The sequence below is a fragment of the Lytechinus variegatus genome, chromosome 4 (assembly GCF_018143015.1).
Source record: "Lytechinus variegatus isolate NC3 chromosome 4, Lvar_3.0, whole genome shotgun sequence".
Taxonomy (NCBI): domain Eukaryota; kingdom Metazoa; phylum Echinodermata; class Echinoidea; order Temnopleuroida; family Toxopneustidae; genus Lytechinus; species Lytechinus variegatus.
In genome coordinates, this window is record NC_054743.1 from 49,651,270 (window position 1) to 49,665,112 (window position 13,843).

The window sequence follows — 13,843 nt, forward strand, 5'->3', positions numbered from 1 at the left end:
GGTGCACAGCAATAAAAAAAAACTAATGCACTTTATCAGTTGTCAATCCAATTGTTTTCGTTCTTGGTATTAAAAAAAATTGAATAATCCTTATTTCATATAATACAATGCAAAATAACCAGTGGGGTATGATGTCATCGGTAATATAGTTTTTCCCGTCTAATTTCATCAGAGTTGCATTCAAATTAATGAAAGGACGTTCAAATTATAAATATTTCGTCAACCCTTTGCACACATGGTTCATTTTCATTTATTTTGCATTCAAATCCGTTCTAAATTATAGTCCTTTGAATTTTGTACAAATTTAATTTAGAAAGAAATTCGTTCAAATTAATGACCCAAAGGTATCATTCAATTTCGCGACGACGAACTGATCATTTAATTTCGCCTAATTAAAATACCGTTTTCAATTTCATTTATCGGCACACATAATTGCACTTTAAACGTCCATTTTTAGATAGCATGTTTCTGTGTTCATACTTTTTCATTACGCTACACAATTTTTTTTTTACTTTACCCTATTTTTTCTAACCTTTTTTAAAATTATTTTATTCCATTATTTTTTATAAAGTCTTTATTCATGTAAAACTCATAGGATATGGTTGTAAACGCTAATTCTCTTAGTGAATGATGAGTGGGTGCAGGGGCGGACCTAAGATTTCCCAAAGGGGGGCACATCATTTCCCGAGGAATTTGACGAGCGAAAAAAATGTTTTTAACCAAAGAATAAGGGTATTTCGTCCACGATTTTTTTTGTGCCGAAAGGGGGGGGGGGCGCACGAGTCGGCTGTGCCCCTCCTCCCCCCTGGATCCGACAGTGAGTGGGTGGATGACCTATGCCAATGGCAGGTGTTTTTCCCTTCTTCATTTAAAAAAAATATATATATATAATTGTAATTTGTATCGTTTTGGGGTTAAGGTGGCACAAAAACGAGTTGTTGTTCCGATGATGGTTTGTCAGATAGATGATACATTTCAGCAAAATTGTAAACATCCAATTTAGGAGTAAAATCCATTTCAATAATTATTCGAAAGAAGTAAACAACAACAACAACGATAAACACTATCCTATGAGTGACTGCATATTAATGATTTTGAATTCCTAAACGTTCGCAAGGAAGGTACCGGTGCGAATTTGAAAACGCTTCTTCAGCTATTTTAATTTGATCGTGATTTATACATGTTTAAATGAGATAACCATGAAATCTCGTGCCAAGTAGAATTAAATTGAATTAAGTATTTGGATGTTTAAATGTTGATCTAATAGGTCATTCAAATTAGTTGCAAATTGAATTATTACATCTTTAATCGGTTGAAATTTTGACGAAATTGAACGGGAAAACCTATAAAAAAAAGAGGACAAGTGGGGATGTGACATCATCAGCCCACCTCATGAATATTCATGTGGACATGCTATAGAACTGGAATAATGCAAATCTTTGTTATCAGATTTTGATAAAATTGTCAGCATTTTGCTTTGTGAATTTTATTCTATTTATTGAGACATATATATCTTCAGCTTGCAGATCCCATTAATAGCTACTGATTTAGAACTCTTATCGATCTCTCTTACATTCATTTATGATCATGTTGGAATTCATTATCATGATTGTAATATTTCGTGTGCTTTTTTGCTTGGCTGAAGATTATTGATGTCAAGATGTGTAATTTACAGTAAGTTCATATACTCTCGAAACTGGAATAATATCCAAATTTGACTCCCGGGGAATGGAGGGAGGGGCACTGTTGATCACAAAGTGTACACCACTTTTTTTCTCGTCCATGGATTTTCATGCGTCTTGCACCCCCCCCCCCCGGAAATACATCTGCATACGGCCATATATACTTCCACCATCCAAGGCAGGGACAGTGCCCCCCACCCCCGGATCTGACTGAATCATTTTGATGGGTTTAAAGGAGAATGAAACCTTTGGAACAAGATAGCTTGTGTGAAAACAGAAAAATCAAGAAACCAGATCAATGAAAGTTTGAGAAAAATCGGACAAATAATGAGAAAGTTATGAGCATTTGAATATTGCGATCACTAATACTATGGAGATCCTCAATTTGGCAATGCGACAAAGATGTGTGATGTCACTTGTGAACAACTCCCCATTACTTTACTATATATTTCACTTAAACTGCCTCTTTTATCACATCTATCCGTAGATCATGAGTACTTTGTATAGGAGGGCATGTAATACAGATTTTTTAAAGAATACATCATGGATAAAGAGTTTGTATCACCATAAGAAAAACAAAAAGAGACATTTTGAGGGCATTTTATAGTCCATCAAAGGGAAAGTTGTTCACATGTGACATCACACATCCTTGTCGCAATGCCAATGGGAGGATCTCCATAGCATTAGTGATTGCAATATTCAAATGCTCATAACTCTCTCATTATTTGTCTGATTTTTCTCAAACTTTCTTTGTTCTTATTCTTTGATTTTTATGTTTCGACACAAGCCTACTTGCTCCAAAGGTTTCATTCCCCTTTCATGCCCTCTATGGTTTTTATATATCTCTGGATTTCTGGATCTCCATGGACCAAGTTTTATGCGTTTTGCAGCTCCCCCCCCCCCTCCTCCCTCCTGGAAAAAAAATCTGCATACGGCCATATACCGGTACTCCACCATCCAATTTGGCAGCTATATATTGCCCCCCCTGGAGCTGAATGAATCATTTTGATGGGTTTATCTCTGAAGAAGAATGAAGACATTTTTACTTTGCTTTGCATGCTTGAAAGATATTATTGCTAGACCTTCTCTTCTTCTCGACTGAACAATTGACCTCTTGCTTGATTTGAAGAGCCTTTGACACTTCTTCTCAAGTAGTGTACATGTGCAAGGGTTTTTTTTTCTTCTTCCCATTGCCTATTCGTCCATTCACCCTTTCGTCTAATAACCAGTTAACGATCCAATGGCCATATATATACCTTTTGATCTATAGACTTATTGTTAATTGTGCAAAATTAATAAAAATGAAATGGATATTACATCAACTTATTATGGGACGAGTTGGTCATATAGACAAAATGGTGATTAGACGAAGTGATGATTGGCCCAAATGGTTATTGGACTAAAGGGTTGTTAGACGATCTGATGGACGAAATGGCATTAGCCTAGATGAACGTATATAGACCATTGTACGTGATAATTAGACGAGGTGGCAGTAGATGAACTAGCAATTTATCTTCTTTTCGAATGAATAATTCACCTGCTGATTCAACTTGTCTTTGCCTCTTCACACGTATCGGAATAAGGGTGTCAAAACACAAAAATATTGAAAAAAGGGTATCTATTTCGTTCAGAAAAATATACGTGTTTATAGGGTCAAATTCGCGGGGATGATTAAAAAAATCAAAGTGTTTTATAAAGGATGTCCTTTTTGCAACAACACTACGTGTTTAGAGTCGCGAGGTGTGCATGGAAGTTGTCTGGAGGTAAAACCGACGACCGACGGACGCCTGACATATATAAAATATCTCAGTACTTGTTTAGGGGTTCATTTCAGGGAATACTTGCTAAGAGTATCCTTTTGTTTCCAATACTTGTTAAGGGGTGCATTTGGAAATACTTGCCAATAGTACTTTTTTCCAATACTTGTTAAGGGTAGGGTTTACACGCCAATACTAATTGTTAAGGGATGCATTTTCAGAATGTGGAAATTACGTGTTTAGGGTGCTTTACGAGACCCCATACGTGGGTTGGTGGGTATTCTGTGATGAGAATGTATGCAGGTGTGTAATTTTTAGTTGAGGGCCAGATTAGAAAGAAGTATGTGCGTTTCTATGATCTTTGCATGTGGGTAAATGGGGGTAAATACGTGAGAGGGTGAGCAGAGAAGTATGTGTATCTGTGTTGAGAATGTATGTGGGTGCGTAAATTACCTATGAGGGCTGATTAGAACGATGTGCTTGATTTGTCTGTGATGATAGTGTATGTGGATAATGTAGAGTCTAAAGCCCCTTTTACACCTTCACGGAAGCAACACGGATCATCCCGGATTTTCAATCCGGGGTCATCCGTGCACAGTCCGGGACTACCGTGTACACTCCGGCTACTTATCCGGCGCCATCCTTGATGTACCGGCATGTCCGGGAGAAAAATTGAACATGTTCAATTTTTCATCCCGGAGTACACGGACTGATAATCATCCGTGTTCATCCTTGTAGCCTCTTTGTACATCCGTGTAGCTACCGAATGCATTCGGGAGGCTCCGTGTAAGAACCGGGTGATCCTTGTTGATACCGGCTTTATCCGGGGTCAAATGTTTGTATTGTTTGCGTACATGAACAATAGTCCGTAATCATAACCAAGCACGAGCATGCTCCAGGTGCTGCAAAAAGGGACGAAACTTCATTCTAGCAAGATGCCGGCGACAAGAAGTGGTAAGGTCCGTGTAAGAACCCAGTAACATCCGTGATCATCCGGGTATTCCGTGTTGGCTCCGGGAGCATATCAAACAGGATCCCTATTGCTACCTTGCCTATCCTTGTAGACTCCGTACATATCCGTGTTAATAACCAGTTAACTCCGTACTCACTCCGGGAATGCTAGGAAAATACAAATTTGGCACCCCGGATCATCACGGATTGAGATCCGTGATGATCCGTGTTGCATCCGTGAAGGTGTAAAAGGGGGTTTAGTGACGGGTGCATGTCTGTGAAGACAATGCACGTGCAGGACATGGTGGGTGTGTTCATAAAACTACGTTTGATAAAAAAAAATCACATAAGTTCGCTAAACAAAGGAAATAATCAGTCCAGCGCAGGGGCGGCGGAAAAGGCGACACTTGCACCCCCCCCTCTGCAAGAAAAATGTCCCTTTTTCAAAATGAAATATTCTTTTTGAGGTAAAGGCTCATACATTTTAAGTTAGAAATCACGTTTTTTTTTCATCACGCTTCGCGCTCGCATCAATTATTGTTTAGTTAGGTACACTCTACACTCATCCTGTTCATGGTTACAAATACGCTTAGAATGTCCAGTTCTCAGGTTAGAATATCACACATTTTTTAATCGTATCCTGCTCTCTCATCAATTATTGTTCAAGTAAGTTACCCACTCTGTTCCTGTTTAAAAAAAATGCTTAGAATGTCCGGTTTTCAGGTTGGAATCTCACAAACTTTCAGCTCACGCTTCTCCCTCGTATTATTAGATTGGTGTATCTTATTTATGGGTCACTAAATGCCGGCTTAGACAGGTTCCTTTTCTGGTCAGCATATGAAAAAATTCAGCTCGATCGCTCTTTGCGTTAGCCTTAATAATTATAATCCCTTACAGTTAAATACACATCTTTTTCATAATTACAAAAACTGCTCGGAATGTTTAATTTTCATGAATTACGTAATCTGTGAAAGGTAAAAAAGTTTTAGCTTCCTATTCGCGCTCGCAACATCTCCCAAAGATGCTCTTTTAACAATAATTAGCACGATAATTGACCAAAAAGCGAGTTAGAAAACTTCAGATTTGAAATTTTTCCGAATGATTTCATTTTCTGACCACCTCCCTCCCGATCAGTTGGACAAGGCTTGATATCTTTGAGCAGTATGTTCAAAAGCAAAAAAGTCCTTGAGAAAAAAAACTCACCGAATCAAAACGAAATATTTTTCATATAGATATTGAACATTTATTGTTAGGTCTGAGCGTAGATACTATTCACAACACAAGAGGTAATATTGTATTTCGTAATTAGAATTAATCAAAGTCAAATCACCAAAGTGAACAGATATGGAACTTGCCGACTTAAAAAAATTATTGAATCTCATGGAGTTTGTATAGTAATCTCACTTTCCCCACTTATTCATATACAGTCCTAACAATTTGCATAGAAAATCTACATTTAGTTACCAAGAGTAACATCACGATGAAGTCACAATCTCCTTATCTAGAAAATCTAAGTTTCTAAGTTAAGAATTAGCTTCTTTAAATAAAAAATATAAACAAATAACGTTAATAAAGCAAGTCTATTTCAAAGAGATAGAAGTGGCATATCACACATCAATACATAAATTATGGAGAAATTACTTTAGAATCACAAAAAATGCAAATTAACCGTGCAGGTCAAATATATACATGTACAGTATATATTTAGCAAGTCAATTCTGTTTAGCTCCCTTGCAATATGCTATCGAATGTGTAAAGTACATTAACATCATAATTTATGTTACCACCATATATACAATAGCACCATATATATTAGCACCATAAATACACTAGCACCATATTTTAGCACCTTAAGTACATAAACACATTATTAAAAAACACCATCAGACAGGTCTGGAGCGGGATCATGACCCTTTGATGGAGGAAAGGGGGGGGGGAAAATACGTCATATGGGGTGTTGTCATTTTTTTTCTTCTAAGTGGAATTGTAGGGATATTAGACCTATAGGCCCGAATTCTGAACTCGGGTTTAAATTAAACCCTGGTTTAAAGTTGTGGTTTAACTATGGAGAGCCAATTGGAGCACAAATCCCTAACAGTATACGCATCCAATTTTTAAACTCATTTGACACTCAAATCATTCAGTTATCTGGGAATGATAACTGAAGTTTTTTTCTTTATTATGAAGGCAAAAGGAAATAAAATAGTGAACATAACAAAGATACAAGATAAACTTATTTTGCTCCCCATAATTTTAGCACTGACTTAGACAGTGGTCTAGATTAAACCCGACTTTAGTATACGGACCATAGAGTTTCAAAGCCAAGACCTTTCCTTACATTATCGCAATCTTCTCTATTCTTTCTTCCTTGTTTAAACAATTTATTTTTTTCTCTTCTTTTTATTTCTTCACTACTTGGAAATCTATAGGGGTGCCCCCCATGGTATCAGGTCAATAGCACCATACATACACCAGCACTATGACTTAAACAATATTATAATTTCATGAGCACCATAAGTCTATCATACATTGTGCTGCACTCAACCCAGGTGAGGTAATGGGTACCTGCAGGAAGTAATTCCTCAAAAAAGCTGCGAGCACCAGCATCGGTAGACTAGCTAGCTTATAGCCTTGAACACCTTACATGCGGTATATATCCTTTATTATTATTACTTCAATAAAAGGCACGCTTCTTCATTAGTACAAGTATAAAAACAAGTGGAATGCCTCTGGCCGTCTCACCTGCATCACGCGATTCAACATAGCAGCAGTGCTGACTTTGAAAACTACTATAACTCGCACAAGATGTTCAGTGATACTTTGTTACTCTTATTTCCACGTTTTATGAACTAGACAAATACAAGATGGTACTTCAACAAATACCCCCAATGTGGCCAAAATTCATTGACCTCACATGACCTTTGACCTTGATCATGTGACATTAAACTTGCACAGGATATTCAGTGATACTTGATTATTCTTATGTCCAAGTTTCAAATGTCAGATCAATAAACTTGCAAAGTTATGTGGTAATTCAACAGATACCCCCATTATGGCCAAAGTTCATTGACCTTTGACCTTGGTCATGTGACCTAAAATGCGCACAGGATGTTCAGTGATACTTGATTACTCTTATGTCCAAGTTTTATGAACTAGACCAACATACTTTCAAAGTTATGATGGTAATTCAACAAATACCCCAATTCGGCCAGAGTTTATTGACCCTTAATGACATTTGACCTTGGTCATGTGACATGAAACTCTAATAGGATGTTCAGTAATACTTGATTAACCCTATGGCCAAGTTTCATGAACTCGTTCCATATGATGTCATTTCAAATACTTAACCTCAGGTTAAGATTTGATGTTGACGCCGCCGCCGCCGTCGGAAAAGCGGCGTCTATAGTTTCACTCTGCTATGCAGGTGAGACAATTATTTAAAAACAAATAATCATTCATCAGAGTTAGAAAACGTATTTTATTAATCATATTTCTACATGATATTTTAAAATCAATCCATGTTTAGTGAAACAATAAATATATCTACTCCTATCCTAATATCACCTTCGCGTTTCCATTACAAATCATCAACTAAAGCTTTCCTGGTTAAAATGGAGTCGAGCCTTGTGTTTGTTGAGGCGATTGCATAATCGATGGACACGTGACGTCATCTTACTTGGCCCACATACAAACACTCCAATATCTTGTCTGTGGAAATATAGAGGAAGATAATAAATAATCTTGTTAATCATGAAATGAGGTAGTGAATTTGTTGACTAACCAAACGAATACAAAGAAATCATTCAAAATAAAATCAATCAATAATGTATGCATCCTCCTCATAAATTACAACCAAAATGAATTACTTTAATACACGATGCATATCATCAGAATTTGATATGTTTTATGAGGCCGCTATCAATTTCACGTTTATCCACTCCCGATGGCTATCTACTTCATTATATCAGTTACACAGTAAATTTTCTTTTCATAAAAGTATATAATAATAATAGGTCCATTTATATAGCGCAGTTACTATGTGCATACACTCTACTGCGCTTTGATACTTGGTATCATATTATTACCCCGGCTGTAGCTGAGCCGCCATATTAATAGGCGCTAAAGCGTTCAAGGAAAAATCCTACCGGTTACCCATTCACCTCACCTGGGTCGAGTGCAGCACAATGTGGATAAATTTCTTGCTGAAGGAAATTACGCCATGGCTGGGATTCGAACCCACGACCCTCTGTTTCAAAGTCCGAAGACTAATCCACTGGGCCACAATGCTCCACATATACATATCATACATATTAAATATTGTTTATACATGTATTATGGATCCGTTACGTATTATTATATCATATTTTACACATGCATTTAGCAATGATTTTAAAGCAGAAATAAAAAAAAATACAACCAAAAATATCTGGAGACGAAATATGAGTTTTTATTAACCCCCCTAATACTCAAGTTTAGCGACTTGTTAACTTTAAATTCATTCCCCAAAATACTTTTGCAACCAATCCCGTCTCCTAACAATAATAAAAAAAGAAATAGTATAAAGTCTATCAAAAGTTTGATAATGAAGTAATAATGTACCTACTTCGGATTGCATATTGTGATGTCACTCAAAATTTCTTTTAGATTTGGACGCCCCTGTATGGGACAGCAGCACAACCGAGTTCCGGTAGAAAAGTTATTCTTAGATTTACTCCCAGACGTGTGTAAACGAAGATTTAGAAAATCAGGTCTATTCATCTCCCATAACTATAGAAGAAAGAGGGGTAGATGACAAAAACAGAGAAGAGGGAGAAGAGAGAGAGATAGAGAAAGGGGGATAGAGATAGGGAGAAAGAGAGAGAACAGAGAAGAAAAGGACAGTAAATATTTGCGGATAATTTTCTTTGCGGTCTTACACAAATTACAAGAAAGCTATGTTGAATAACCGATTTGTGATGACACAAAATTAATGATATAAAAAAATTGTACCCCTCCAAAAAATAAACAAATAAATAAAGGGGAAAATAATAATTCCGAAAGTCATACTAACAAAAAAATCTGAAAATGTCCCTTTCATTTTCTGAAGGGGGGGGGGGGTAAATTAAATAAGTCTATCATCAACAGCAAAACAAAACAAACACTTGCATAACAAATGAACATTTTATGTGTATTGCGATCATGAAAACTAAAAACATGACGAATCTGTAATACAAATAGAAATTATGGATATAAGAATTATAAATGTTTGATATCAATAGAAACTGAAGAAAAAAGAATGACAGACACCATACCTTGTGCTGCAGGGAATTGATAGTTTCAGAGAACCACTGAAAATGACTTTCATCTCGACAAGTCCATATGAAATATAAACGGGAGAGTTTGAGTTTTGATAGCTCCTCACAGCTAAGGGATCTGAAAGTAAATTGAGACAGAAGATCATTTGATAGGAAACAGACACATCAATTAAACAAATTCAGCACAAGCAAATTAAGAAACAACAGAAATAATATCGGATAACTCCCCAAACTGACAATTTCGGAACTCTGCACGAGTTTCTAACCCTGAAAACTCATGAAAAATTATTGTAAAGAATACGTTTAAGTTTGTGTTGCTTTGAAAAGAACCAGTTGAAATTTGCAAAGCAAATCAATATTCTACCACGATAATGATCTGCTAATTAAGGAAGGTATTCAACGACTTGGAATTTGCAAACCGACATTCTTCTCACCTAATTGTCCGTTAATTTCTAAAAGCATATATACACTGCGGACATTAATCATCTATTTCATTAAATAGGACATTACCGTTTAATGCAACATATTTCGCCAGAGGAAAATGGGTGTGTGTTTGAGTTTTGTCAGACGTGTATCAATCAGATATGATTATTTACCTTTTGTGATCACTGAGACCTATAAAAAAAGAGCAAGCAGTGATTTTTGGTGAAGGTTAACCCAAATTCTTCCCGTATCATATTATGCAAAAACCTTGTCCTGGTGCTATGACAGTAAATTACTCACGAAAGGTGATTTAGTGTAGCAGCAAATGGAGTCACACCTATGCCACCAGCGATGCAAATACTGACGCGATATCTTAAAATGTCTCCACTCGCACTACCTAAAGGCCCATCTATCAGAATTCTATAAAAAAAATAATTAAAAAAAGTATATTTAAATCAAGATGATTCTCAAGTTTATCGTTAAAATGCGGAGAAATCATTAGGAACGATTAATGAGCTCCAAATATTCTAGAGTATAATTCATTCTTACCCTTCGAAGTATCTGAACCAAGTACTTTTAAACAAATCAAAATGAATAATTATCTGCTTATTTTGGAGATAAGACCCTGATTTCACAAAATTAAACTCCCTCTTCAACAGTGTTGTTACACTCTTTCTTGCCTGAAAATTTGACGAGCCAAAAAAAGGAAAGAAAGAGCAAGATATCTAACGCTTTATGAAAAGTTTGCATAAATTATTCACACAACTCCAATCCACAATATTCATGGCTCAAGAATGAAAATAGTTCAATAATTTTTTTTTTCAAAATTGTGCATACCCAAGACTTCAAAACGCCATTTCCATTTCCAAACAACAAATCATTACAAGAAACTCATTCAATCAATAGACTTAAGTAGATGATTTGTTGTATTTTTGTGTAAAATTATGATCAATGCAGTGCAGCACATCTAAAGGATTGGATGATGTTTATCAGAAAAAAGGGAAGAGAAATATATACAATATATATGTAATCCTAAAGAAAATAAAGACTTACTTTGGCATATTTTCATAAATATTATCCCCTGTTGTGGCTTTTAACCTATATTGAAGGAGCTGACGAAACGAATCTGAAATAAAAATCCAAGAAAAATATATGCTTAACTATAAGCATAAGAGATGCAGCGCCAAGTGGGGAGGGGGGATGACTGCCCCTATGATTTTTGAAGTAATGAAAAAAGGGGGATGAAATAGAGGGACAAAAAGGGGAAAAGAGAAGAGTAAAAAATGAGGTATCTGATTCGTGTAACTTAATATTACCCTAAGCAATATAAAGGTTGCCCCCACCTTATAACACACTGGGACCATCTATGAAGCATACTGTTATAATCAGAGATGAAACTTGAAAATAAACATCAGCAAAAGTATGTTTCTGTATCATTTTGACATTATAATTACACAATTCTCTTTCACTTCAATTCAAAATATCTTATAGAAGCATGCAAGGTTCATAGAGTGACAATGTTACATTAACACTATACCGAGACTGGAATATGCACGATTACAGGTTAGGCACACGAGTCAAAATGATAGTGATAAGAAGCATGTTTAAAGAAAACTACCAACATCAATTGAAGAAAATCATTTAAAGTTACAAGTCATCCCATTCAACTTTTCCTTTTTTTATCCTTGATACAAAATTTTCATTTGCTTACTTACCTGTCCAGTCGCCACAGACTTTTATTTGTAAACTAAACGTCGGGTTTGAAATGGTTGGACACTGAGATAAAAAAAAATGTTGGAAAAGGAGAGATAAAATGAGATTCATCATGACATTGACCAATATTCGTTTCTGTGATGTATGATAAAAATTATAATCCACTTACGATACATTTACTTCCAAACATTCATGTATGTTGCATTCACATTAGAAAGAATGGAGAACATTACAAATATATTGTACCATAATGATGAAAGCAGAAGTTATTACAGATCATAACTTACCGAACTAAGTGTAAAAGGATGCCACTCTATGCATGAAATAGCGGGACAATTGATAAGAATATACTGAAATAAAAAAGAGAGAGAAGAAAATATATATCTCAATAGCTAAAAATTCAAAATTACATTATCTACCCATCAAATTTGTATATATACTCAGTATAAATGATATAATTGCAACATGATAAGAATACTGAAATCCATACAATCTCAATATCACATTTGAAAATAATTTGAAATGATAGCAACACAATGTGGAGAAGTTGGAATTATTTGAATTCGCCAAGCATTTTATTCATACACGGTATATTTTAACGATAAGATGTGCTATCTAAATGCCAAATATCGTCAGGTGCGGATCCGGCGGGGGGGGGGGGGCACGTGTCCCCCCCCCCTTGAGAAACAAAATTAAAATTCATAATGTAAAAATGCCATCAAAACCGAGGTTTGCCCCTTCTTTTGGAATTGAAGACCTTTTTTTTGCTTGTCAATTTTTTGGGGCACAAATTTAACCTTATATAATTTGTGGTTGAAAACCTTTTTTTTCTTTCCTTTTTGCTTGTCAATTTTTTTCGGTTACGAAATATCCTTTATTTGCTTACTTGTAGTCATTTAACAATATTCTGAAGAATAATCTCAAGCCAAGGGCAACACCACCCCCACCGGCCCAGCCCCCCACCCCCAAGAAAAGTATTGAATAGCGCTCAAAATTTCATCTGTTCGGATATGATATATAAATCAGGACAATTTAAAGTTCAAAACAGTTAATTCATCATACCTGACCGGGTAGTGCACTGAAATATTCGACATGTAGCCGAAGTTCTATGACGTCACCCGGTAAAAAACGAAGATTTTCGATGGTAACCGAACGGCGCGATTTAATCCATCGCCACACACGGTCAAGAATGTAGAGAGATGCGGGGACTAACAAAAATCTCCAAGTCTGTAAAAAATTACATGTATGGCAAAATAAAATTTCTTGATGAATGCATAAATTCATCATACCATTGAGCACAAACAGAAGTTATTAAGTTACCAAATTATTTGAAGATTTATCCTACTTTCTTAAAAAAAAATAACAATGATCTACATTTCACGACGACTTATCAACGATTGAAATTTAAAAACTAAAGATGCATATTACATGCCGATTAGTTCTGTTCCTGTCTCACAAAATATACTGAAAAGCAGGTTTATTATTGGTTCATTGAACATCTTCAAGAGACATTTTCATCATCATTTTTTATAAAGTGGACCCCGATCTTATCCAGGTCTTACCCGAGATTTGTGCGAAATAAAACGAGGTTTCTCGCTGCAAACAAGCGAGGAGTTGCCAGCACTCGGTTCTGGGTGTGGTATTATCCGACTGTACTCTACTCTCTCATTCGGATCCGGTTTGACGGACATCGGTTCCGGAATCGGATCGTCCGGGTACACGCAACCCGGGGTATGGTTTTCCGTGTTGCACTGTTCCTTTAAAATTCCACTGTAAAATCATGGAGGGAGGAAGAAAATGGTAAAAACATAAATGGAAGAGCCGTGGTGTAGTGGTTCTGACTCTCGCCTTGTAAACGGAGGGTCGTGTGTTCGAATCCCACCGCGGTCTAGCGTCCTTTTGCAAGGTGTTAATCTACACTTTGCCAGCACTCTCGACCCAGGTGCTAAATGGGTACGAAAGAGGATGCGAAAGATACTGTATGTTTGAATATGGCAGCACAATAATAAGGCTGCGATGAATG

General features: G+C 36.2%; 1 protein-coding gene across 3 annotated transcripts in view; it reads right to left on the bottom strand.

The window, feature by feature from the left end:
* Positions 1-7,869: 7,869 nt before the first annotated feature.
* Positions 7,870-13,843, bottom strand: part of LOC121414234 (NADPH oxidase 4-like) — a 41,445-nt gene continuing 35,471 nt past the window's right edge. The window contains exons 7-15 of one of the 3 annotated variants that reach the window (XM_041607347.1): positions 13,383-13,590; positions 12,883-13,047; positions 12,108-12,170; positions 11,823-11,883; positions 11,161-11,233; positions 10,408-10,527; positions 9,682-9,802; positions 8,994-9,157; positions 7,870-8,098 (exon numbers count right to left, since the gene is read on the bottom strand). In XM_041607347.1, the coding sequence (XP_041463281.1) occupies positions 7,978-8,098; positions 8,994-9,157; positions 9,682-9,802; positions 10,408-10,527; positions 11,161-11,233; positions 11,823-11,883; positions 12,108-12,170; positions 12,883-13,047; positions 13,383-13,590 (1,096 nt within the window). In that variant the 3' untranslated portion in view covers positions 7,870-7,977. The remainder of the gene's footprint in view (positions 8,099-8,993; positions 9,158-9,681; positions 9,803-10,407; positions 10,528-11,160; positions 11,234-11,822; positions 11,884-12,107; positions 12,171-12,882; positions 13,048-13,382; positions 13,591-13,843) is intronic. The other 2 variants (XM_041607345.1, XM_041607346.1) reach the window with 2 other exon arrangements.